The following is a 27845-nucleotide window of genomic DNA, read 5'->3' as shown; positions in this document are numbered from 1 at the left end:
TGCAATTTGTGTTCCTGATGATAGCGCACATATCTGACAATATCAGATCACATGTGACAGGAATGAGACAAACAAGACTTTATTTCAAGATAGAACATTGTAGAAATTCTTCAGAGACAACATGGTCAAATACATACCCAGAGGTAAGACCTTCTCAGATGAGAGAGAAGTGTGTGTGTGTGTGAGTGTATGTGTCAGTGTGTGAGTGTTGTGTATTAGTTGTCAAGTTCATTGGCTTGTTAAGGTGCTGCGCTGCTGTGGCCAGTGAAAACACGTTTGGTCTAAAAGTGAATGTAAGAGATCTGCACATCTCCCTCCACCTCCAACATGTCAATCTCAGTGAACGCCTCATAACGGTGATGGAAATTACACAGGTGCTGCCCATTCACAAACACCTTGAACCTGCGGTTGCCGCAGCGAATGGAGATCTGAAAAAAAGAGCAAGAGAGAGAGAGAGAGAGAGAGAGAGAGAGTAAAATATCTAGTGAATCGCTTACAGACAGACTGGGACACACTACAAGTTCACAGAAGAAAAGGTCAACTCACATCAAAGTACTGGCCCTCCATGAAAGGGTTGAAGAAGACCTCTTGCTCCTCGTCTCCCCACATGCCACCAATCAGGCTGTTCCTTATGACCACGCCCTCCCTCATCCTGGGGTTCAGTTGGAAGGCGATGTCCCTGGAGCCGCTCACGATGAAATTTATGTAAAACCTTTCGACAGGGAAAAAGAAAGGTGTGTAGCACAAACAGCACGGCATACTCCAGGACCTTAACCCTTCAAAGGTCTAAAGAAGCAAATATTTAAGTTTGATAGTGAAATGATTTTAAACGAATGTACCGAAGTCAGTTTGTCTAAACAAAATCCCAGGGTCACTCAGCTTATTGTTTCACCCAATCACCTAATACTCAGATCCAGAGAAGTTTATCTTATATCATTACTAGTCCTAACCCTAGGTCATAGGTCACATCCCTCTGGAACAACCAGAGCACACATAGGCACCAACTGTCACACTTAGGGTTGGAATCCACACCCCTTTGGCTGTAAGGCCAAGCTCCTAACCGCTACACTTGCAGGTAACACACCAATGAAAGGGAAACGGCTGCAGACTCCAGAGGTCTACACTGGTTTTTAGGGAGAGCCAGACAAACCTGTCGGCCCCAAAGGGGACCATTCCTCTGACGATGATGGTCCTTTTGGGCAGCATGCCTCCTGGGATCACGTTGGAGTAAGGTAAAACCTGACGGTGTAGAGTTTGGACGTGAATGAGGAGAGGTGTCGTTTTAAACACAATGGGACGTCAGAGGATTTCTCTTATCTTTCCCTTTCTCTTTACAGTGGCAGTCTGTCTTTTACTCACAGGGTTGTAAATTGGCTGCACACCCATTACCTGCCGAAAGAGAAAGAAATAATTGTAGAAAAATGTGTGACTGACTGGTTAAGAGTTTCTGTTGGTAAATGGCTCTTTTTGTTCTCTGCAGAAAATTCTTCATTAGTAGTTTTGGTCCAATTTGATAACAGCACCAGCCAACCAGAGTCATGTTGTCACAATAGCATGCTTACAGTGCGTATTGGTTCATAACTGAAAACAGGGACAGAAAACAAAATAAAGAAAAAAAAGAATATTCTCTCTCTGTCTCTCTCTCACTCTCTCATACACACACACACACACACACACACATACTTTTACACATAATACGCACTCACCGGCAGGTTTGCTCCAGGATAGAAACCATCCTGACATGTTCAGAAGAGATAAAGAAATATGTCAACGTCTGATAAGGCCCATAAATAATATATAGTGTGCTCTGTAATGCAAACAACTGTACCTACCCCAACACCCCCCATTCCTCCAGGGTATCCTCCCTGACAAAATTCATATCCATATATGAAGAGAGATGAATGAAATACATTCAATTTTGTTTTAATGAAGCGAATTCAGTACTCACCCCCAAACCTGCCCCTGGATACCCTCCCTAACAATGATTTATAGAGAATAAAATCAATGAATCAGGGTTAAAGGACAAATGTATAAAGACATGTGTGCACACACACACACTCACACACACAGGCACAAATGTACACACATGCACATGGATTTGCACAATCACAAATACACTTGTCTTACCCCCATGCCACCATCCACTGCCCCTGGGTAAACTCCCTGAGGAGAGATTGAATTCATGCAATTGTTGCACAAGAACAGGTTCATGCAAAAGATTGAACTGAAAATGCAAATGCAAAAAAACCCAAAGCTCATCTGACACTCACTCCCATGACACCTCCAGGATATCCCCCCTGTAGAAGATCAATGCATAACCACCTAAGTCACATATCATCCATACAATATAAGTACATTACAAACACAGAGCAGGCAAAGGCAAAGACTGTGGGCCAACTTACCCCCATTCCACCTGGATACCCTCCCTAGGGAGAGTCTAAAGTCAGTGAAATGTACTCGCGCACGCACACACACACACACACACACACACACACACTCACTAACACACATACACATACACGCACACACAGACAAAGAAAAATATACATATATGTTCAATTGTGGATGATAAAAAAAAAACTGTTAAGCTCACCCCCATCCCACCTTGCATTCCCTACGAGAGAAAAAAAACAACAATAACATTGGGTTTTTGGACCTTTTCACAGTCCCCTGGGAATTCTTTACCTGGACTATTGGGCATGCACCAAGATACTTTTCACAGTCACACAGAAACAGAGTCAGTATAAGGCTAAACAGGATTCAGTATGAATGCAGACAAAATAGCATAAGCAGAATCTGAACATTAAGCAGATATTATTTTTTAAAAATGGTTTGGTATGCTTTGTCAGTGTGTTCTGTGTGTTTAAAATCGACAGGAGTCCGGCCTGGTCTCTCACCCCAATCACATTGATGTTCTGAATGGAGACATCTCCTCCAATGCTCAGAGCAGTCACCCTCTCCACGCCCATTCTGTGCTGGTACAGGTAATACTCTTCACCATTTACATTTACCTGCAGGAGATAAGCAAACTCTTTCAAAAAAACCCATGTCAGTATACACGTTTTATAATATACAATATCTACAGATTTCATACATATATATATATATATATATATATATATATATATATATATTCACACACACACACACATACAAAAAAAAAACAAAAAGCACAGACTAATAAGCTGATACCTGGTAGCCCTCAGAGTTGACAACAATGACTAATTCAAAAGAGCGCCCCCTGTGGAAGGGCATGTGATGGACCTTCTCCTCTCCCTCCCATGATCCATTCAGGAAGGTGTTGAATACCACTTTGTCCCAGCCGTGGAAACGAGGGTTAATGTGCAAAGCAACGTCACAGCCATCATAATCCCCACACTGCAAGTTCACATGAAACCTACAGAGGACAGCAGAGAGCAGACACTCTCACCTTGCACAGGAATCAGGTCAGGAATCAGCAGAGATCGAAACACTCCTCTATGACATATCATATGAGTCACAAAACATTAGCCTTTTAGCATATTCCACACAGGGCAACAAAACGGAGGAAGAGGAACTAATCAATTAAATAACTATACTTCTCATCTACATTTACAGCAAGTTGTAAATCATGAATAAACATCATGGATTTGAAATCTGCTTTGTTGAGGGTTAATTTGAAAAAGAAAAAAAAAAAAAAAGAGACCGGGTGCCACATGACAGCTATCACAGCTGTCTCAAAAACATCTCAAAAACATTTGACAGAATACATTGTCAACGTGGCCTTGTCATTCTTCCGTAGTGATGGTTATATCATATGTCATAATGTAACAACGTTATGGTTTTCTTTTGTGTTTACTGTGTGTATAGTCATGTCTCCTAGTGCGCCTCAGTCAGAAGTTCCTGAATACAGTCCTGGAGGGCCAGTTCCTGCTGCTTTTTGTTTTCACCTCTTTGTTTCACCTCTTTATTAGGTGTTGATTTTAGCCTGGAAAACGTGTGTGTGTGTGTGTGTGCTCTTCCACCAGACACTATATGCACTTGGTTGACAAGAGAAGCAGCAGGACATTCTTTGTTACATTACGGGGATATGACAGAGTCCACTGACTTTAACTAACATGATTTTCTCTTCCCTGAGATCACCCATTTCTTGGTGCAGGTACGTGCAAATATCAGTGAACTGTGGGCACACTCTCAGAATCTGACCTGATTTTTCACCCCTTGTTTTTATGTTAATTATGTATGCAATTGCTTATCTCAGTTGTTATACATAATAAATTGCCATTTGATGCCATGGCAGTGGTTTATATTCAAGTACAAGCACATATTTTACGGCTTAGACTGCTCATCACAGTCACTGATAGTTCAATTTGTCAGCAAGTCTGTACTTCATGGGTCAGAGTCATATGAAGAACCTGTTTGCATGGTTTTCCAAATGTTTCAATATGACACAAATATCTGTCAGCTTCGTTTTTCTTTCATTTGTTTACTGTTCAGTTCCATTTGCCATAAATCACATAAACACTACACAACCCTCAATAAGTGGAGACTGTTTTCCATGACAAATACTGGCCTCTCCTCATTAATCCTGTCCATATGGGGGCAGATGTACAAAACATCCAGTTAAACAAGACAGCGTTCACTCAGAACTGTAAACCCAGTCACACACAAGCAGAAATGAAACCCATTCTTAATAAGAGAGACTGATGGGACCTGAACAAGTGTGTGTGCCTTCACCGTTTCCTTTAAAAGGCTATGATAAAGGCTTTTCACCAGGCACACCTCTGTGTTCATTCACTGAGAGTACAAGCCCCATTTTAACTTTGGAAATATAATTCACAGCATTTGATAAATCAAGTTTCAGTTTTCCTTATGTTCTTAAAAAATGTTTTTGTTATTGTTGTTTTAATGAGATGATAATTAGACCTACTTGAAAAGATTGTACTCTCTTAGAAATACTCTGAATCAGGTCAGAGGGCAGTTATGACTTCAGCACGACTGCTCCACACCATGCATCTGGTTGGCTGTTATTTAAAATTAATCATCAACTTCTTATTGTTGGGCCATCAAGCATTTCCAGGCAATTACCAAAAGTCAAAGTAAGCGCATACCCCAGAAACAGACGTAAAGAGTGAATGAGACATCAGAAGAGATTTGTGTTCCAGAGCAGATTTAGACTCAAGCCCTTCCATTACAGAACTAACCTGCCGCAGTCTTCAGGAACCACTCCGTGTATGTAGATGGACATTCCTTCTCTAAGCCCTCCAAAGACTGGACCCGTGTAAGGGATACACTATGGAATACACACACATACAACTTGACAAAATGATCTATGAATGACATGTTAAAAGAACAAAAGGAGAGAGCTGTGACCTAGTCCCTCGTGGGGGGGGGGGGGGGGGGGGGGGGGTTCTGTGGGGCTGGGGAGACAGTGAGAAGAGCACTTACTGGGTTATAGATGGGCTGGTATCCTGGCGGTGCCACGAAGGTCATGGTGTCTGGTACTCCAGATGACGGACAATTGCACAGAGAGGGTAGTCAGTCAATAAGCACAGAACATGGACACAGTTGGACAGCTCCTTTTATACTGGCGCCCGGTGAAAAGGTACCATGCCGAGGCTGACACACACATGCTCTCTGCTCTGCCCCTGTTTACTCTTGTTTTGTTATCAGCCTCCAAAGGAGCGGTTGTGGCGAAACCAGGGTGTGTATGTGGGTGAGAGAGAGAGAGAGAGAGAGAGAGAGAAGGGTGTGTCTAATTAATTTCACTGGAGAAAGAGTGAGAAGAGAGGAAGTGAGGGTTATACTCAGTCCTAATCACAATGAATGGAATAAGAGACTGAATTTATTACGCACAAAAACTACAGCGACTAATGGGCTAATGTTATTGGAAGGAGGTGGGGTTTGCCAGTCTGACTCACCCATTCTGCAGTTAAAAATGGGTAAATTACAAAAAAGAGACAATGTTTTATGCAGAACCATACAGAATAAGTAAATCTGTAAAACACAAGATCAAGGTATTTGTTATGAAAATCACTGTCAAAAACTTACACAAAATAATTCTGTTCTTTCACCTCTAACTTATCAGGAGTTTTTAGTCTCTGCCAGTGTGAGATCCATTACAGCGTGACTTTGTCATGACCATGATTCGAAGTGGGAACTGTACTCAGTGCAGTGGATGTGTCTGTGGGGACCTTGCTGAAAAAATCACAGCTCATCTGGCTGTTTTGTTTTTACACTGAAGATTTCAATTTTATTTTACAGTACAAAAAGAAACCTTTCTAAGTATCCTAGGAACCTTTCATGTTGCCATATGGCATTATTTAGTCACTCTGTCAAGCCCAGGGGCAAATTCCTTTATTAAAACACTCTTTGGATCATGACGTCACTTCCACAAGCTGCTATTACGGAGTGGAAAAAAAAAGATAAGGATCCCTGGTCACCCTGTGTGTCAACATATGCCGAACACATACACTTAACAGAAATGCTTAACACATATCCTTAACATGTCTTAACACAGGCATGTGGTAACACAGTGGCAGTACAGGACCGTCACTGAATAAGAGAATCAATGATAATGTATGTGACCCGATGTGATGGCTGTAGACTGGTGTGGGTAAAGTGACATGAGGCATGTCGAGATCAGTGTACTTAATGACTGACACAGATATTACTGTACTCCTGTATAATTACACACACATCTCTGCCATGCCAACATTCTACATGTAGAGATCAGTTTACTTAATGACTGACACAGATATTACTGTACTCCTGTATAATTACACACACATCTCTGCCATGCCAACATTCTACATGTAGAGATTCAGAGTCTCTGAAATAATAATATTCACAGACCCCCTCCCCAAATAAATAACAGAGACAGTACACAGTATTGCTCTTAAAATATTGAAATCTGTTTAATTTTTATTGAAACACAGGTTTTGGGCAGATACACAGTCAGATCTATAGAGGTGATCTCTCCCCGGAGGCTCTCAGAGCAACACACACACACACACACACACACACACACCTTTACACACAGTTTGACTCTCACACACTCTCACACTCAATTTTCTTACAACATGACGTGTTCACAAGATGGCGAACCTCATGATTTGTGAGTGTGTGTGGATGAGGGAAGGAGAGAATGAGTGTGCATGTGTGTGTGTGTGTGTGTGTGTGTGTGTGTGTGTGTGTGTGTGTGTAAGGAATTCTCTCTTTTCTCATTCAGAAGATCTGGCAACATTGTATCATCTGCCATCACAGATTGAAATATTTTGACAATATACTGTAAGCACAGAGAAAAGTAAGAGTGAGTAATTGCTGAGGATAACAACAATAGAAATCTAACCTGAAGACAAAAAGAAAGAATGCAAGAAAGAAAGAAAGAAAGAAAAAATATTTTAAACTAAATGATCCTATTTCTCCTTTTTAACTGAATTCATTTCCTTATTTATTTTCCAAAAAAAGGTTCACAATAAATATTCACTTGGAATAGAGCAGCTTAGAGCATATTTAAAGTTCAAAGCTCTAAAGAAAAATATATATTATCTATGTATATTTATATATTTAAAATGTGTCATTTTTGAATTGGAGTTTATGTAGCCCTAGTTCTTATCCAGGTTTTGAAATTATAGCATGGCTACAATGGTTATATTGCATTTATGAATGCACCAGAAACCTGTGCATGAATGCCATGTGACAGCTTTACTCATCTGTAAGTGGAGTAAGGACACAGTGGTAGTAGCTTTACTACACAGGAGCACAGGGTGATGAGAACACACAGATCCTGTGTGATGCTGTGTCCATGCTCTCGGTGTAGTTCCTGCTCTCTCGTGGTTACTGGCAGAAACACTGCATGAGTGTAGCCATTACACAGACAGTGTTCACTTCACTTAAGACTATGGAGTGCAAAACAGTTTAGAAGCTGACAGTTTAAAAGTTTAGCCGTTGTTTTTTTTCTCCTCAGACAACGTTACACACCTGGGTGGCACTTGAATAAAACAAGTGAAAGTTTAGACTTCGATAGAGAGAGGGAGTCAGAGATATGGCACTCTGGTTCCCTCTGGATGACTTAACAAAACTGTGCTCATCATTGCACATTCTTACATGGAGTCCAGCCTGGTGTTTTAGTGTCTCACTGGCATAGATTTAGTATCACAGAGCAAAGAGTAATGACGTGACATAGAGTCGAAGCTACCTTTAGCTCTGGTTTAACATTAAATACACTCAGACACAGACAGAATGAAAGGTACATACAGTAATTATGATGTACATACTTTGGTATAAGGGCTCATAAAAAGATCATCATTACAAATCCAAAACACTGTAGGGAAAAACTATAGTTTCAGTATGTATTTCATGTTGCAGTGCTGCACTGGATGTGACCTGTTGATTATAGTCACTGCCACTGACATCAGTTGTAGTAACAAGAACCAGAGACTTGGAGCCCATCAATCCGTCCAGCATTCTCACAAGTGTGAGGACAGACTTAGAGTCTCACACTCTCTCTCCTTCTCTTTGATACTCTCTCTTCCTCCCTCTCACACACACACACACACACACACACACACACACACACACACACATACACACACATACATACACAAACACCTTTATAATAAAAGGTTGTTTGATTAGAATGTGTGATACGTGGGTTCAGTAGGAGAGACAAGAGAACACATTAGAACAAATCACTCGCCTGAAGTCCCCCCCCCCTTTTCTTTTTTATCTCCCTCACTCACTCATTCACACACACATAATAACATACACATGCATACCCACACACACGAACACTCTCTCTCTGCGGTATACAGCTTTAACCAAGCTGATCTTCATATTGCTTCCTGAAGCAGTCTCCAGCTGGAAAGAAATCCCAGCATCGCTCCTGATACATCTTCCAAACATATGACTCCTATGGAGAGAAAACGAAGAAAAGAAAAGGGAGAATATGACCAATAGAAAGGTTAGGTCTAGAAAGGAAAGGAGAAGGGTAAAGAGAGGGTAAAACTAACCTGTCCTGTGTGTTCTGTTTCGTCTTTATTGATTAAATACATCAGGAAGAACCTGTTAACAAAAGGGAGCAGAGGCCTTAGGAAAAAAGCATTGTCAATGTCATCGCATGCACTAGAGCAAAGAGTAAACACAAATCACATGCTGTCATTCTCTTACATGTAGTTGGCTAAATTGTGTTCCTCCAGCGTATGCGTCTCGAAACCATGCGGAGTCGTGTCAAAGTAGTCACTCCCAATTCCACAGATGAAGCATTTTGTCTGAGGAAGGAAAATGATCACATACTTTCACAACTGAATGGCCTGTAAAATATTCATGTGTTCAGTGGAATAAAGCTGTGTGTTTTGTCAGTGTGCAATAAGGAAGAAAAAAAAAAAAGAAAGGTACCTCCATGTCCTCTCGGACCTGCTCCTGCTGGTCTCTCAGCTCTCCAAAGGCATCAATGATCAGACCTGTTTACGACACACACCACTTTACATTAACATTTCCATAAACATATCAGGGCCCATGACAAAAAAACAACCGCTTCAGGAGAACTGGACATGTGAAAATACAGATGGACATAATATCCCAATTAGCTGAATCTGTGCTAATCTTCAGCTCGCTCACTGTATCTACAGCATTAGAATAAGGTGTGTGTATTCACCCTGAATGATGGCCAGCAGGATGACAATGACAAAGAAGAAGAAGGTGATGTCAAAGACCACACGGTACAGCTCGTACTCATCACCAGCAGGATCTTCAATCTCATCTCCTATACCACCACCAGCACGCACACCCACATACATGTGGAACAGGTAACACTGAAGCAAAACACAGAGAGAAAGCGAGAGAGAGAGACAGAGAGAGAGAGAGAGAGAGAATTACACAGTTACACTTCAAAAACTCATGCCAAAAACATGACTGAGTTTGTGGTTATGTATACAAGCTAGGCCACACACACACACAGAGTCTCACACAATCACACAAACACTCACTCACACACACATTCATTTATCCTGTTCACTTACAGTCATCATGTCGTCACACTTCATGTCCGGTTCATCCTCGTCCTCGCTCTTATTGTAGAATTTGCGGAAGAAGTTGAAGGCCACCACAGTGTAGAGATACACAACTACAGCCAGCAAGCCCACTGTCATTACCAACTAAAACACAGACAGCACATCAGCTTTACAAAAAAAAGATTCATCACTCTGCATTCACTTTACATAAACCCCCACTGCTCCGGTGTCATCTAACATCACACACCTGCAACTAACACACAGTTACTGAGTCCCTGTGGTGTTTTGTTTGTTTGTTTGTTTTGAGAAATAAATGAAAATATTAGAGGCCAGGATGTTTGTTATTTTGTTTTTCTTTGTTGTTGTTGTTGCTGTTGCTGATGAGATTTAAGTGTTTCACCTGTTTGCCGTTGTGTGTGACAGAGGACAGAATGGTCCTAAGGGTTTTGACACCCATGGCGATGTCCAGCAGGTGGGAGGCGAAGAAGAAGTTGTTGTAGTGGCCGAGCAGAGACATGACCAGATACCACACCAGGTAGAGAAACGTCTGAGAAATCACAGCAGAGTGAGTACAATCAACATCAGAACTAATACATGCACAGAAAGAAGGGGGAAAAAAACATTAATAATCACAAAAAACACTCAACACATCCCAAAGAACCACTCACGTTGTCTGTAAATACAACTCCCAACTTCCAGATCTGGTACTTGATGTCAATGGAGGTTATCCTGTGAAAAAACATGAAGAAATCATCGCTACTGAAGTAATGTTTACAGCAACACATTTCATGAAAGTCTGTGTGTGTACATGTGTGTGTGTGTGTGTGTGTGTGTGAGAGAGAGAGAGAGAGAGAGAGAGAGAGAGAGAGAGAGAGAGAGAACATGTGTTCATTTGTTTAATATCTGTTCATGTGTGTGAACAGTACCAGGCAAAAACAGAAGTGTCTGGCTCAGCTTTCTTGGCAGGCTGCTGGGCACTGACATCCAGAGAGGCCAGGTCCATACCAAGCAGCTCAGCGATCCTCTCTCTACCATAAATATCTCCATATTTATCCAGCACCTGCAAATACATACAGATTAACATTCCACACCTTGTCAATCCTCTGTCCACCCAGGATACCTCCACGGTACTCAAACATTTACACATGGAGTCACAAACAGCTCCCAGTCAATCTTGGCCAGTACTTTGTTAGTGAATTTAATACATTTTCCATAAAATTACCAGATAGTTGGATGTTCGAAAGCCGTTAGAAATAATTTTGCTAAATATTAACTTTTTTGTGGTTTTGTGGTTTTGCAAAATGCTTACTGGAAAAAATTAACAGATTTAGGACAATAGGATAATTCAACAGAGCCAAGAAAGTCAACCTGACAGTGATAAAAGTTTTGAAAGCTCCCTGTATCTAAGGGTAAAAAACACAACATGCAGGTCACTCACTTTTCTCTTTACAAACTTGTCCCAGTAATTGTTTGGGAAGGAGCTGTATAAGAAATGACAAAAATCACATGAATCATGAATTTGAGGACCACCACTGTGAACCATGTGAAGTTTTCAGAGAAGAGTCTGGGTTTGGATTGCCATGGAGATGACTTACGGCGTGTTGAGCACCAGTCTGTCCCATTGCCCTTTTATGTCATCGTCCTCTGGCTGCTCAGTCACATACAGACCGTCAAACTCCAGCTTACGGGCCAGCTCCTTCTCTCTCTTAAAGATGACCAGAGGAACCTGGAGCATGCACACACACACAGTCACACTTAACGAACAGTCTCTCTGTAAGACCTTAAAGAGGTTTAGAAAAATGGCAAACTTCATGACCTTTACCAAAACTGGCACCTTTAGTCAAAACTCAAAACATTTAAATAAATAAGATTTAAAGGAGACAATGCAATTGTTGTTTTTTTTGCCATATGCAACATCATTGTGAATACTGGATACATGTGCTATCTTCGATTCCATACAGTGCTGAACACTGAGTGCTCCTAAGCACTAGGTGGGTTGTGTTTTCTTACCTTCAGACAGTTGTAGCCAATGATGCAGAGGAAAGAGATGATGGTGTGTAGGATGGCGAGGAAGGACATAGCTGGCTCCATGTAACCCGTGCTCTCTTCCAGGAAGTAATACACCATCCCATCATCCTCATCCTCATCTCCATCCTCCATTCCAGAACCTTCTGCCTCCCCTCCTGAGCCCTCAAACAGACCTGAACCCTCAAACATAGCTGAACCCTCAAACTCCTCTTCACCAGGAGGGCTGTCTGACACCTGACCCACACAGACAATCTCACGTCAGCTTACATGCTTTAAATAGTGGTCTGCATCCTTTTAAAAGGAGTATTAGTCATGTTTAGCATTATAGGCTGCACAATACAATTCCAGCCACAATCAAACCCATAAGTTTGCAGGTCTAAATGAGATCAGAAAGGGTACCAAGGAGAAAATATCAGCATAGGGTGTAACATGTTATGTTTGATGGATCAGCATAAACATAAATGCTTCAAGTGAATTAAGTGAAGTCAAAACAGATCCTTTCACTTAAAAAATGTAACCACATTGTAAAACCAATTTGTTTAGGTACAGCAGAACACAACAGGTGTGTAGTGACCTTATAGAAGAGCAGAATGAAATTCACGGCAAAGGCAATGAACAGAGCCAGGTAACGCAGGTTATAGAAGTTGCGAGACAGGTAGTTCTGGAAGGAAAACAAAAGGTTTAGAGTTTGTTCTCTTGCAGAGTCATTTTGATGTTATAAATAACAGCTTGTTCTGGGAATAATGAAGTAGTGATTTCACAGTAAAACTTGTGTACTGTCAAACCTGTTTTAGTAAGTCATCGTAAGTAAACAAAATGAACATAGCAATACCATGAATTTGTTTCTTTGGATTTCCAGCTCATTCCAGAGCTCAAACACCTCCTCAGGTTTCTTCTCTTTCTTGGCTTTGGCCTTGACTTTCTTCTTCTCCTCCTCCTCCTCCTCCTCCTTCTCTTTCTCCTCAGGTTTCTTTGGCTCTGGCTCAGGCTCTGCCTCCTTCTCTGCTTTCTCTCCATTTTCAGCACTAATGAGGGCATAGAGAGAGAGGAATGTTTTCAGACTGCGAAAGCAGAAATCCAGTTTGGCACAGGGTGAGGAAAATGGTGTGCTGACTGGGAGGCCCAGTGTCACAGACAATCACACATCAATCTAACAATCATAAAATAGATACAGTGTTACAAAGTGGAGACAAGTATGAGCTGAAAAATGGTATATCCAGAGTATCTCCTGTAATTATCCTGACTGATAATTCCCGTCTGTTACACTCACTCAGCCTTCTCTGGTTCTGGGGCTGGCTCCTCTTCTGCTTCCTCTGCCGCTGCTCCTTCCTCTCCTCCTTCAGCAGTAGCAGCCAGCTGAGGCACCACCATCAACGCAAAGAAAGAAATATAAATATATCAAGACTGTGAAAAATCTAAAGTTCACAGTTTATAATCGCTGATGCGAGAGGAATTTCAATTTCATTTAACAGAGCCAGTGTGTTCCATTACATACACCTGCACCATCTCAGTTAATGCTATGACTAAGTCATGTCAGGGTAGAGCACCTTCCTCAAATCATCATCAGAGACCTCCTCCATCCACAGCATACACTACATCACTTTGAGCAGGTTTACATTTGAGAAAATGTATCTGTTTCACACACTCCTGCACTGTCTGGACAGGAGGCATTACCAGTTTTCTCTTTAGCAATGGGGTGCCTTCTGGGGTGGGTGGTTCCTCAGGTTCAGTCTCTCCCATGTCGCCAAGTCCACCAGCAGAACCAAATCCAGGTCTACCCCCTCCTTCCTTTTCTTGTCCATCTTCTTCCTCTTCTTCCCCTGTGCCTGCCTCAAGGTCATCCACTGTCCCTCCTACTTCCTGGACATGCCTGTCTCCTGGCTCTGGCGGGAGGTCACCATGTACCTCGTCTTGGGTGGGGTCAGGCATGTTAGTCAGGATCTCAGTTAGGGTCATTTTCTTGGCGCCCTCCACCAGTCCTCCGCCAAACAGCGTGTTCCAGATGAGCATGAAGAAGCCCTTGCAGATGCTGTAGATGAAGTGCAGGATGCCTATAACAACAGTGTAGAAGAACGTAGCCACTCCAATGATCATATCCTTAATGGTCATCTTTCTGAGTTTTCGGTAGCGTCGTCTGAGGTTGCGGAAGGTGAAGGTGCTAAAAAAGTTCACCACGCTATTGATGAAGTCAGCGAATGCCGAGCTGGACTCTGCTGGAGCCTCGTCTCCATTGCCATCTTCACCCTCAGCCTCTCCATTCAATCTACTGCTCTCTTCCTCCTCGTCCTCGTCATCTTCATTGCCTTCCTCTTCCTGTTCAGAGATCTGGGAGGCAATGTTCATCTCAAAGATGGTGTCCTCACAGAAGTTAACAAAAAGCTCCATTTTCTCTGACTCACCACCCTCATTGACGACGTCGAAGATGAACTGCCGTTTGGACTCTCTGACCTGAGGCATCTCCCACTGGTTGCGGTTGGCCTCGCTGATCTCAAAGTAGATGCGCTCGATCTTCTTGCTGGCACCCATAATCTCAATACGGCCCAAGAAGGGGCGGAAGTAATTCAGCACACTCTCTGCCTGCTCCAGGAAGTTCTGCAGGCGTGCGTCATGGGGCACGTGCTCTGAGAGATTTGTGAGAAGCACGGCGATGTTGAAGCCAATGTCTTTGGCTGGTTCCTGGAAGCGGTTGGCGAACTCCTCATAATTGATCATCTCATTCTCATCGGCCTCTGAGCAGGAGAGCAGGAACTGGATCTCAGAGGGTGAGTACTGCTTTTGGCTATCCATGGCCTTGGAGAAATCCTTCTTTGAGATGAGGCCACGTGGGTCTGTCACATAGTCACGGAAGGCATCAGATGCCACAATGTCCTTCAGCTTGAGGAACATGTCAAAGAACTTGAGAATCATCTCCACATTGCTGGAAGACTCTACCAGCATGTCTACCATCTGGCGTGCAATTGTGCCATTCACAACATTGCCTGAAAAAAAAAAGAAACAATGGCATCAAACCAAACTAAGAAGGGAAGTGTAACAGAGAGGATCTGTCATAAAGCCAGACTTCTCACTGTTTCTGGAGGTGGAAAAGATGCAAGTAATACCCATCAGAGATGCTTGCCAGGCAAACTCAATGCATATGTCTTGTTAGAATACCATCTGTAAAATAGTGGCAGTGCTATACGCATGTGTGCATAAACATTGTGTGTAGTTTAAGACAAAATACATTCAGTCACTTGTACTCAAAGACAAGGCAGACATTCCTACCCTCTAGGAGAGAGAGCAGCATCACCACCATGTCCTTCTGTAAATCCAGCAGCTCCTTCAGCAGGCCAATTTGACTGGAGTCCTGAGATCAGATGAACAAACAAACACACAAAAGAAAGAAAATTACTATGTATGTGACTTTAAATGTACTTCAAATACATCTCTTATTGGCCTACAGCTCTTCTGAAGTCAAAACATCAACAAGTACCATGAATAAATGGTTGAGAGAGTTTTCAAGGGTGAGCTCTCCAGTACATGCCAATAGAAGACACTGCATTTAGTGTAAGTCGTTCAGACCAAACAATTACTCCAGGTCATTTTGATGATGAAGAATAAAAATGAAATATTACTGTGACTGAGTTGAGGCGAAGATAGGTCGAGTTTTGACCATGGACTTTGCGTTTGTCCAAGAAAATGAAAACACAGCAGTCCGCAGTAAAGAGGTTTTGGCTGAAACGACTGTTTGAGCTCCACAAAAATGTGTCAAATTGAGCCTGCTATTACCTTACCTCAGGGTGTGTTCTACTCCAGAAATGATCCTGGGTTTGCATTTTTAAGTAACAGATACACAGATTTAAACAGAGAGTCACAGAACATCACCCTAAATATCACCGATAGATAAACAAACATACAGACAAACTGACAGACAGACAGACTCACAGAAAGGCAAGAAAGGAGTGAAGTGGAACTCTTCCAACATATGTAAGGAATGGTCAGTAATTTTGGTCTTAGATCAAACATATTATGTATATTTAACATACAAAAACACATAATCACTACATACACAATGTTGTTCACAGCTAACATTTTAAAACATCTTAAAAAATTAGTACATCAAGAGCAAGCTGATGTGGATGACAATCAGAAGCATAGACATACACACACACATACGCACAGACTAGTGGTGGTAAATAAACATAAAAACCTTCAATCACAGTGACCTGCACCACAGCAGTGAATTAGGAAAACAGTTCCATTTTAGTAACACAAACAGAGTGTGAAGCAAACAATACAGGTCAAGGGGAGTTAGAGCCATTCAAGTCAACACAGCTTCTATTAAGTGCACTGTGGCATGTGCCCTAACCTTTATGGCAAACGACAGAGGGCCAAGACAACCACAAAAATGAAATCAGGGTCAAATGCATACACCTTCCCGTTGAAAATAAAAAACATCAAGTCAGGAGTTTTGGGGGGTGGGATGTCAAAGTACTTGGTAAATAATGAAATCTAAAACACAGGGGCTAGGGCACACTGTCTTGTTACACTCAACTTAGTCTTTTCCCTTTTCTTCGCAAAAAAATTCTACATTTGGTGAAATAGTGTTTACTTTACTCATGTTAATTTCATCTTTCTGTCTGATTGTCCTGTGTTTGGTGTAAAGGCTTGAAACAAAATGTGCACAGAAAAAATGTGCAATCCAGAATATGTGCATCCAGTCATAATGAACGCATGGAGAAAACAAAGGCCAAGAGGATGATGAGGAAGTGAAGGAGAGGACAGTGAGAAAGCAGGGGCAGTGCAGCTGTAGCCAAGCAGGACCACAGAGCATGAGATGAGAGCAAAATGTGAGGCAGATCCTTACGCCATTTCGGAGTCCTGGGTCAGGGTGCGTCTGGCAGGGTTTCACATCAGAATAAAAATGTTACCAATCAACATTTTTAATTCATTTTTGTATTCATTTCATCTCTCCCTTTTTGGGTGACCTAACCCATTGCCGATTTAATCTGATAATAATTTCATTTTTATTATTTCATATGATTTTGGTTATGGTGACTACTAAATGTATTGTTACACCAGCAATGAACTTACACTGATACCAGAACATTACAGGATGCTAAATGTAATCTAAAGCTGTCAGAAACCCTGCTCTTCTCTTTTCCTCTTCGCTTGACTTTACCTGCTGACAGGTTTAGAGGCACAGCTGGTACTTGTGTGCACTGTGGGTGGAGCCCACTAACGTTTTGTCAGAAACCAGTGCACATTAGAACACAGCTACAGTACTTCTCATCACTCCCTGACCTAGCAGATCTGAACTTTATACCGAGTGTCATGTTTCTCAATCACACTCAGACAATCAGACAAATTTGCCTGACAGTATTGAGAAATGACCTGTTTAACAACGCTCCAGTGAATTACTTAATCAGTCGAAACCACTTTCAGCTATAGTGCAAGATGTGGGAGAGATCTCTCTCTCTAAAGAGAAATACAAAAATGTTTTTGAGACAGAGGATCCAGATACACACACACACAATACTAGAGCTAAAAAGACAACAGCACAACAGAAGGTTTATAAATGACAAACAGGAAATGATTACAGCATACACATATTAAAGTGTAAGTATTTTAAACAAAAGAAAGGGGGGAAAGGGGGAAAAAAGGCACAGCTCAATCCATACATACACACAACAGCAAGCCAAGGCACTCCAAGTATCTATGTTATTGTGAGGCACAAAGAAGGAGGAACAAGTAGTAATTATTTTCAGAAACTCACTTGGCTACAATGGTGTAAACAGGGAGTAAATTGTAAAAGGAATTTATTACAGGAATTAAGGAAGGCTACGCTTTTCAGGGAAGTTAGAGAGCTGGAAATGTGTGATCCCATGTTCAAATTGGTCCCTCCTCTTTTTCCCAGATCAGTTTTCAAGTCCAGTACCTAGGCTGATTTATATCGATCATGAATTCAACCTTGAGACCAAACTGATACTGTGGTTTATTACTAGCACATGGTTTTCATTTAACTTCAGTCGGGCAGAGTTTTTGTGAACTGGCTGCACTGAAGATCAAAGAAAAGATCAAATTCTTTATCATTAGTAATCTCTCTGCAGATCTGAGAAAGAGGCAGACGCAAATTGATTAGTCTGGGAGCCCAGACAAATGGGTGGATACGGGAAACCAGGTGGGTGAAAACTACTTCACTAGGAAAAATAAATGAATATTTATACATACTTTACTCTGTAGACACAAAGCATAGAAAAAAATCATATAGTTATTCAAATGGTTCAGAAAAAGCAATTTAAGCTTGTGCACTGCTAGTGTTTTGCAGCAGTGCTGTTTTAGTTCTTTGTAATATGTCGAAACGTCTATAATGAAAGTACCCCCTAGATATGCAAAAACAGCCAGATGTCATATTCATACATAATACACAGGTCTATGTCTATGTTACATTATATTACGCATTAGAGTTTCATTTCCTTAATGAATGAAACCAACATTGCACAATTAGGCAATGTATTAGCCACCACTCATTAACTGTGCAGTGTTTTAGTTCTTTTTAATGTCCACACAGAGCATTATCCTGCTACTGCATGGACATGAATGTCATTCAAACAGCCTCACATGGCGCTGGCCAGGGGCAGAGACAAAGTGCACTTATTATAAGTCGCTTTGGCTAAAAACGTCTGCTAAATACCAAATTGTAAATTGTAAAGTGGAAATACTGCAGCACAGCACTTGGAAGTGTGCAGTTTTACAGTGCCTCTCAATAAAGTCATTTATTTACTGAGCATGAGTGCTTTTATTCAAGTTATTAGAAAAAGATTGAAAAGATCAATAAACAAGCAAAAATATTCCTAACAGTTTCCAGAAGTGCAGTAGCAGGCAATTGTTTGTGAGCAAACCTTAATCATGTGCTTGACTGAGGTCTGATTTCTCTCTCCAAACAGTGTATAAGAGTGGCAGAGAAAGAGGGAGAGAGAGAGAGAGAGAGAGAGAGAGAGAGAGAGAGCATATGTGGCTCTTACCTGTGCCAGCTTCATCATCATGTGAGCAAACACATGCAGGAAACCCACGACAGCATCCCACAGTCTGCTGTGGGCCAGAGACTGCTGATTACCAGTGCAAGGGCCCTGAGAGAGAAACGGACAGATGGACAGACGGGCAGACAGACAGACAGAGAGACAAACAGACAGAGAGAGAGAGAGAGAGAGAGAGAGAGGAAAGAAAGAAAGAAAGAAAGAAAGAAGAAAGAAAGAAAGAAAGAAAGAAAGAAAGAAAGAAAGAAAGAAAGGGAAAGAGAGAGAATGACTCACTGTCACATCAAACCATTAATCATCTGAGAGTAGTATGGGCACGTATTGACACATTTTATACAAAACATATTCGATTTTATTTCACTTTGGAAATACAAATGTCACTGATGAGCCTAAAAAGATACACTGGAGAAAAAAGAGAAAACTTTCCATTTAAACAAAAGGGAGAAAACACTTAAAAACTGACCATGTGCTGAATGCAAGTAATGCTGGTCTGCAAAAAAACACTTTCACACATGCACCCTAATAAAAAATCCATTTGATAGAGAAGTTTGATTTGGTGCTTTATGGGAAATTCTTTGACAGAGGTTATGTGTGAATGAGAGTGTGGGAAAAAAAAAACTAAAAGATTTATTGAAACCGTAAGTTCATACTTGTTCAAACAAGCCTGTATCATCAACAAATCAGGCAAGCAAAATGAGTTGAAAGCATTGCATTAAGAAGCACTGACCTTAATGCAAGTCATACAGTCATTAGAGTTTCTCTGAGTAATGTTGGTCTACAACAGAGCCTAAGAAACCTTTTTCACAAACTTGGAACTTTAGCCTTGCAAGTGTGCAACAAGGTTAGCTCATAAGACATCTAGAAATGATAAGGAAGCTGGCCTCCATCTGAGCCAAGGAGGAAACTGATAGAAAGCTTTGAGGAACAGTAAAAGATGTAGCCACACACATGGGGAGAAGAGTCAACCTGGCAATGCTGTGGGTTGAGTGCGTGAGAGTGACTGAAGGGAAAAGTCTCACCTGGATGTACTCTGTGAGACTGTTGAAGACTTGTTTGGCTACTGTCATGGCCTTAGAGAAATTCCTCTTGCCTGGATCATCAATAATATCCTTCCCAGAGTAGTACCAGTAGAAGTCACTGATAGACTCCTGAAAAAGGAGGGAACGAATGTGTGAGACAGACAGGAATGCAATGGGACAGATAGAAAGAAAGGACAGATAGACAAATGGAAGGAAAGGACAGATGGACTAATGGAAGGAAATGATAGATGGACAGATGGAAGGAAAGGACAGTTGGCAGGAAAGGACAGATGTACAGAAGGAGAAAGGATGTCTTGGCTCAATGTGGACAGACCTGTAGTCTCAGTAGGTAGTCCACAGTGCAGATGATGATGTTGATGGTGGTGGTGCTGCCAGTCTGTGTGCGCAGATAGTTCTGGAAATCTGGAAATCAAATGGAGGTGCATTCATTTTAGAGTGAGGGGAAGAGAAGCCATCAAAATTTCATAGGGAATGGCTACTGTCCTGTCAGTCACTCAGACAGACTCTAAGTACAGACTAAACGCATATACTGATTGGATACAGGTCAATATAGGTCAATTAAGAGCTTTAGAGGCAATTTATGTACACATTAAAAAGACATTTTTAGAAATGAAAAGCAAATTGGATAAAAATGGTTTAATAATTTTTTTAAATCTTCTTTTAGTCATTTTGATTTGATCTTAGCAGGAATATGCATCCATGCAAGACCAGCTGAGGACTGCTGTGCTGCTCAGGTATAACTCACCGTTATTGTGACCCTCACAAAGCAGCTGCAGGAAGCGGAAGAGGTCACATGTAAACTCATCGTCCGCCATCACTTTCTCGTCTGGATACAAGAGCAGAACACAGTGACAAAATAAAAGCCATGAGTGTGACGAAGGAGAACAGAGAGAGTTGGTGAGTGTGCATGTCAGTGTTAGAAACGGAATGGCTGTGAATGTGAAGCTATGGCTGCACAGAGGAAAAAAGTCCTGGCTACCTTTATTACATATAAAAATTGTGTTAAAGTGGCACTCTGTCAGTCTTGCCTCTCAAAAGGCCAAATTTCCTTGACTTCCATACTGTCATTTGGTGACAATATGGAACAACTAATGGTTAATTACACATTTTGGAGTTATTTTGAGGGGTTTTTTTTTATTTGTTTGTTTGTTTTTTGAGAGTGAAAGACTTCAGACAGATTGGGCACAGAGAAAACTCACTGACTTGGCATCTTATATATTCAACTGTCAGTGTATAAATATGTATGCTAGTGTATGTGTGTGGTAGCAGGTTTGTACATATGTAAGTGAGTAGGATCACATCAGAGCAGCCCCCTTCCCTCATTAGCGCGTTAGTACAAGCCACCAAAACCTCTAGAGGGTACGTCCACCAGTCTGTCGACTTCAAAGCAGACCAGCAAATAGTGGGAAGGGGAGGCAGTGACGTCCATAAGCGAGTCCTGAGATGTACCTGCTCCCCTCTCCCACACGGCAACACTGGCAGACATATACACACACTGACACGCGTACACACAAACACACACACACACACACACAGACATACACACCCATACACACATACACATAGGACCCGAACACATGTACAAAGCTCACCTAGAAACACTCACTGTAACAACAAACATACTGAAAACAAAATGTAAACAGCCATAAACACATAAATATCTGACTTGAGACACACAAAAACAATGAACAGCTCAGAGGCCAAAATGAAATGGAAGACAGCTAAAAGACATTGACAAAAAGACATTGACTGGAAGACGCTGACACCTGTCTTTGAGTTGTGACAAAACACAAAGACTACAGACATAGACCAAACAGAGACACAGAGGCACATAGACATACAATCATGCAGGACAGATCTACTGCACTCCACTGTCTCCAGTGTGAAGTGGAGAGAAGGGGAGAGCATATGGAAGTTATGGGACCATGGGGCTGTTGTGATTGTCGTTAACACTTGAGACCGGACTGTTTAGCACACTGTGCTAGTGGAAGTAGTCCTCGGTGTAACGTGAAAAAAAATAACTTGCATAATGACTCCTTTTAGGGGGAAACTGGGGGGGGGGGGGGGGGGTGTAAACACCAATATTTGTGTTCATCACAGCTAAAGGGAGGTGGATGGGGGTTTTCAGGACAGTTTCTCTCCTATTACAGAGCGGGGTTCCACAATAAATCATCAACACTGTTAGCAAATGAAATGGAACAGCGCCTGTCAAAAAGCACTGCAAAACACTTTTTTTTACCAGATGTAAGGAGCAAAACAAGCTAAACTGTGAGTAGTCCACTGAAAATATCATTTTAAAACAGTGAAGACTAAAAAAAAAAAAAAACCACAGGGCATAAAACGTAGAAGGAAAACTCACACTTAATATCCAGTTGTTAAATTAGAAAAATATTAATAGAGAAATGTTTTAACTTAAACTAAGCCTGTGAATGGAGCATCACTATATCTGGTGGAATTCAACTGTTTCAAGTCCTCTTTTTTTGTAGGCCATACCTGAAGCATGCATTGGCCATTGTTTTGAAAAACAACAAACAGGTAATTATGATGAGAAAAATATTAATATAGACATGAAAATCCTTATGTACATGGTTATTTATTTAGGGAAAATGGATGTGTAGTGAATTTTATGAATGGAATTAATATAAAATTAAAGTAATTAAAGAAATTAAAGTAAAATTAAGAGAATATCTTTGGTGACCTATGCAAGTGGATGGGAGATGATTTCAGATTTTAAGGATGGCTGTTATCGATCCTCTGATGAATAGTAATGAGAAGAAAAAGAAAACACGACACTATTATAAAAAGCAGTGACACTCCAAGAACAGGCGGGTACTATACGTGTGACCCTGCTCTGGTTGTCTCCTTTCAGAGAAACACGAACACCTCATTATTTGAGGAAACTGTTCAAATAATGTTTAGATGACTCATCTTTATGGAGATTGGAAAAGTTTTGGGGAGTTCCTAGATGAGACTGCAATTCATTTCGTGGTGTAAAAAGCCACAGTTTAGTGACACACAGTTCTCTGTGATCTCCTTAGAGATGACTGACAAGGAAAGGAAGGGCAAGCGCTTCCTTTCCTCACAGTCGGTCATTAGCCAAAGAGTGCTGGAGTTACAGTAGATCTGTGAGGCAGCACTCAAGAGCAAAGAGGCAAGACACTTTTCAGTCATTGCAAACAATGCTAAAAATCAGGGAAAAGTCTCATGTTGGTCAAACATGGCTAATTGTTTACCAAAGGTTGTTTTATGTATAAAACATGCGGACATCTGTCACAACATGTGGAGACATTTTGCAGCATTGTGGCCAATTTCTGCTTCTGTAAATGTAATTTTAGTAATTGTCGAAGAAGACTGGGTTTGTGAAAAAACATGGGCAATGACTGAATAGTTATCTTAATTGTTCCCTTGAGTGCGAAATGAAATGCAGATAATCTACACGCCAAGGAGAAAAAATGAGAGCGCTCGAAAAATTTAAGAGCTGAGAAAAGAATAGGAAGAGGACAGTGGAGAAGGAGGACAGAAAAGGGAGATGATGAAGAAAAGGAGGAAAGGAGAAGACTAGGGATAGAAATAGACAAGAATTATTTACCACGTTCTAGCTTGATATCTGAAAACCGTCAGAAGAAAAAAAAACGAAGGAATAAGGAGATGGAGTGGTGGTGATGTGGAGAGGGGGAGAGAGAGAAAGAGGGAGAGAGAAAAAGAGAGGGGCATTGAGTTGGATATGGCAGCAGTTTCAGCCATTGGCATATGGTGTGTCTTATGTACACAGTCTTTCATGTGAACTGACATTCCGTCAGGGAACACAGTGTCACACAGATACTGTAGCTGAGGAGACAGTAAAATATCTCCAGATATGCCCATATATCAAAGAACTCAACCAAAGATGTGTGTGTGTGTGTGTGTGTGTGTGTGTGTGTGTGTGTGTGTGCGGGAGGAGTAATTTAAAATTTTACAGAAATTTAAAAACTTTTTTATTTCTAGATTTCACTTTTTTAGACTGCACTTCTTGAAAACTCATTTGCTGAAACTGATATGTCAAAGCATACATATGCTACATACTAGTACCCACTATGCATTTGTAAATCTGTAACCTATACAACAAGGGAAAAAAAGATCACACATTTCAACAGTACATCTTTCTCACCATGTCATTATAGGTAAACCCCAAAAAATGACATGGTGAGAGAGCATGACGGTGAACTGTTTAACGCTGGCAGAGCTGAATGTCAAGACTCACTTGTGCCCTCTTCTGATACCATGCCAAGCCCCTCTGCCTTGTTTTGTCTCTCAAAGGCGTTTAGGTCCAGGACACTGCCGGAACAGACATTGTCAATCAATTACCCACTCACTCACATGCTTGGACACTAATGTCTAGTTAACTAAAGTAAACTAAAACCTTTTATAAGCATATAGGACTGGGATGAACTGAATTCCTTAGACAAAGGGTTCTTACACATCAGTAAAATGTACTAAACCTCTTAAAACTCTCACCTGCAGGTCTGCATCAGAGCCTGCAGACTCAGGAAAAAGCCAACATCCTTCTTGTCCTTCAGATAGTCTAACATTCTCTATCAAGAACAAAAAGAGAATCATTAAAAAACAAACAAAAAACCCAGTATGGTTGAATGACACTTTTCAATAATAAAGCTCCCAGGATGCCTGTATGATTTTATTTGAAAAGGAAAAAAAATTGTCTGACAAATCATGTGAAAATCTCATCTGTTTAAGTAACATCTCAGAGCTGCTGATGTGAAAAGCAGAGTCAATCTGTGAGAGTAGCTTACCTGCTGAACATCACTGTTGCCGCCGTTAAGGATGGAAATTCCCAGTTTGAGAGTGGAAGACACCATGGCTCCTGGTTCACCTGTGAAAACACATACATACAGAAAGCACATTAAGAATATCATAATGTCTGGCGCTGAGGCTGTCCCGACAGGCTTTTGGTAAACACTTTGGATAGCTGGCACACGCCAATGACTCAGAGCAGGACACTTTCAGTCAAAAGGGATTCCCTAAGAACCCCTTGTCACGTGCCTAAATGCAGATAACGATAAGCAATGGAAAATGCCAGTGTGTCTGAGAAGGTGTGTCTCTGTACCCTTGCAGGCACTGATCATCTGCAGCACCATCTCTGCAGCTCCACGGTCATGCAGACGGGACTGTTGGTATAGAAGCCTCTGTTTCTCCATCTCCTTCTCCTGTGAGACAAACACCAGCAATGTAATCACCTGCCTACTTTCTTACAACACTGCTTTCAAACACACAAACAAATCTCAACACACACACGCACCAGTGCCGGACCCATTTCAAAGCTATTTCAGATTCTGACTGAACTCACTTGCCTCTTATGCCCTAAACAGCTCAATTACTTTTCTTTATTTTTATTTTTATTTCACTTACACCTCACAACTAAATCAATCGCACGTTGACTGCTCTCAACTATCAGTTTAAAGCCTTCACAGATGACAGCTGAATATAAGGGAGCATTGACACTTCTTATTGAACATTGCAGAATTAATGCTATTAAGTTACACAGAGAGATGTAAAACAGGATCTATAACTTCTCTTGTCTAAATTACTGTTTCTGAAACTCTGAAAGTACAGTCTGATTACTGTCTGCCGCCCCCGCTCCACCCACAGATCTCTTAACCCACCCTCTCTAATATGCTGTTTTAAATACACTGACACAACCACACAAACACCTCACATAAATGCACACACACACACACACACATACACACACACACACACATATGTATGCATGCACACGCAAACACAGATACACTGACTCACTCCCTCTCTCTTTGTTTGTTTCTTCAAAAAAGACGAGCTGTATTAGTCGTGGTGTCGTTATTTGAGCAGCTCACGTTTGCTAGTACTGGTGCAAACGTTAAGACTACAGTAGATAGGCCTGCCTCAGTAGACTACAGAGCTGACACTCTCCCATCACACACAACAACACAGCTGACACCATACCTCCAGACACTACAACAGGGCTGACACCATACCCACACACTACCTGGCTGACACCATTCCTCCACACACTACAACAGGGCTGACAGTCTACCTCCACAAACTACAACAGTGTTGAGACTGTACCTCCATACACTGCAACAGGGTCGAGACTGTACTTCCACATTGCTCACTTGGCTAAGCTTGGTTTCTGTCCCCGCACTGCCACAGTTTGGCCAGCAGGGGGCTGGCCCTAAATAGGCATCCCTTCACAAACAAATGTAATATCATCTCTTCCAGGCTAACATAAAGTAACAACTGTATTGATAGAACTCAGTAAATAGATGATGTTGAGGTGATCCTGTTGGTAAAGGAAATTAAACATGGAAACATAAAGCACTGAACTTCCCACCCACAAAGCATTCCCACCCCACTCAAATGAACTAATCTCCCCCTTTCCCAAGCTCCTGAGGGCTCCCACCCCCACCCCCACCCTCATAATGTGTGCAGGGGAACACCTTCTGATACAAAGGGTTTCCATTTTCATGACAAATTTCAAACGTTATTGAATTTAAAATGGAATATAATTCTAGATGTATGGATAAAACTAAAAAGTGTGTGTGTGTGTGTGTGTGTGTGCATCTGACTGATTGTGCAGGCTTCCACTGTAGTCCATGGTGAGTACAGAGAGGAGAGATTTATTCATCAAGACCAATTATAAAAACAAAGACATGGAGGAGAACAAAAAGACAACAGAACATCTCTATTCCAATTGGGAGAAATCGCACATTCCCCATCTCCACCTCTACTTTAGGAAACCTATCCGTGTCAACCACACCAACCACACCCTGTGAGTGACCAGGGCTCCAGCACAAAATGAGGACTTTAGCTGGGTTTAGCTGTAGCCTTTGATCTCAGGGCACAGATGGGCAGGGGATATTCAGGACGGCTCACTTCTCTCTGAATTAGAATTGAACTGCAAACAACAAAAAATGGATTTCCACATGCTGCTGACACAAGTGTGTGAGTATGTGAGTAAAAGATACGAGAGAGGAAGGGCTCGATGCAAAACTTCACATGACTCACTCACAAGACTAGAGACTATGCACAGGTGGACCTGGGTATGCATTAGCCAGTCTGATGAATGTTTAATGTAATCATGTGAGTATGTGTGGGTGTTTGAGTCAGTGTCTGACACTCTCATATACACACACATGTTGTCTTACTTAGCTAATTCTTCTGAATACTAATGATCTAAATGATCCTGAAGGGCAACAATGCAGCATTTTGAAAAAGTCTACTAAACAAAACTAGATGTTATTCAGCTAAGAACTACTACCAGTTGTTTCAGAAACAAATATCAATCTAAGATAATTTTTCATAATGCTCATAATAGTTAAACAAATAACTTAATTGATTTAGGCTGAATGGAATGAGCTAATGATGCATTTTTGTCCTCTGGGGAAAAGGCTAGGGATGAACATATAAATAAAAGCTGTACATAACCACATCACAAGTCTGATCTGAGTCAAGTTAGCAAGGTTTTTAAAAAGTTTAGGAATTTGTTTACTGTTGAAATCAGGATAAAATTCAGTGGTATCCAACTGATACCTTGTCAAAGCTGTGATGTGGTTTGCATGTCTTGTTTGTAGGTCGGTTGGTTTCTTTTTTGTTCCATCATTTCAGTATTGTCTGCTATCATCTCTCTGCACTCAAATCATGCAACACAAATGTTTGACACGGATACAAGATCAGAACCAGATCAGGACACAGACTACAGGGAAGAATCCAGCAAAGGAGTGCACAAGTCAGTCCAC

The 27845-nt window shown here is 41.3% G+C and overlaps 2 protein-coding genes across 2 annotated transcripts in view; both read right to left on the bottom strand.

Moving 5' to 3' along the window:
• Positions 1–281: 281 nt before the first annotated feature.
• On the bottom strand, positions 282–5472 carry LOC115805822 (galectin-4-like). Its single transcript, XM_030766510.1, has 15 exons — positions 5428–5472; positions 5184–5272; positions 3193–3397; positions 2898–3011; positions 2594–2614; positions 2403–2426; positions 2271–2297; positions 2128–2163; positions 1949–1975; positions 1833–1865; positions 1707–1736; positions 1360–1389; positions 1151–1239; positions 547–712; positions 282–428 (listed from the first exon to the last, which is right to left on the bottom strand). The coding sequence occupies exons 1-15, from the start codon at positions 5470–5472 to the stop codon at positions 282–284; spliced, it is 1083 nt and encodes a 360-aa protein (XP_030622370.1).
• A 3325-nt stretch (positions 5473–8797) lies between these two features.
• Positions 8798–27845, bottom strand: part of ryr1b (ryanodine receptor 1b (skeletal)) — an 82586-nt gene continuing 63538 nt past the window's right edge. Inside the window, exons 82-109 of the mRNA XM_030765221.1 lie at positions 25175–25274; positions 24861–24940; positions 24568–24644; positions 24314–24387; positions 23663–23680; positions 20819–20899; positions 20387–20475; positions 20053–20181; positions 19022–19126; positions 16864–16893; positions 15791–15820; positions 15282–15363; positions 13695–14998; positions 13291–13376; positions 12853–13045; positions 12595–12681; positions 12003–12254; positions 11588–11718; positions 11431–11473; positions 10919–11052; positions 10661–10721; positions 10393–10539; positions 10002–10136; positions 9638–9794; positions 9379–9443; positions 9151–9251; positions 8994–9045; positions 8798–8893 (exon numbers count right to left, since the gene is read on the bottom strand). Coding sequence (XP_030621081.1) covers positions 8798–8893; positions 8994–9045; positions 9151–9251; positions 9379–9443; positions 9638–9794; positions 10002–10136; positions 10393–10539; positions 10661–10721; positions 10919–11052; positions 11431–11473; positions 11588–11718; positions 12003–12254; positions 12595–12681; positions 12853–13045; positions 13291–13376; positions 13695–14998; positions 15282–15363; positions 15791–15820; positions 16864–16893; positions 19022–19126; positions 20053–20181; positions 20387–20475; positions 20819–20899; positions 23663–23680; positions 24314–24387; positions 24568–24644; positions 24861–24940; positions 25175–25274 — 3939 coding nt within the window. The remainder of the gene's footprint in view (positions 8894–8993; positions 9046–9150; positions 9252–9378; positions 9444–9637; positions 9795–10001; positions 10137–10392; positions 10540–10660; positions 10722–10918; positions 11053–11430; positions 11474–11587; positions 11719–12002; positions 12255–12594; positions 12682–12852; positions 13046–13290; positions 13377–13694; positions 14999–15281; positions 15364–15790; positions 15821–16863; positions 16894–19021; positions 19127–20052; positions 20182–20386; positions 20476–20818; positions 20900–23662; positions 23681–24313; positions 24388–24567; positions 24645–24860; positions 24941–25174; positions 25275–27845) is intronic.

The sequence above is a fragment of the Chanos chanos genome, chromosome 2, assembly GCF_902362185.1.
Source record: "Chanos chanos chromosome 2, fChaCha1.1, whole genome shotgun sequence".
NCBI lineage: Eukaryota > Metazoa > Chordata > Actinopteri > Gonorynchiformes > Chanidae > Chanos > Chanos chanos.
Note: the sequence above shows the minus strand (reverse complement) of the source record. Positions and strands in the feature narration are given on the sequence as shown.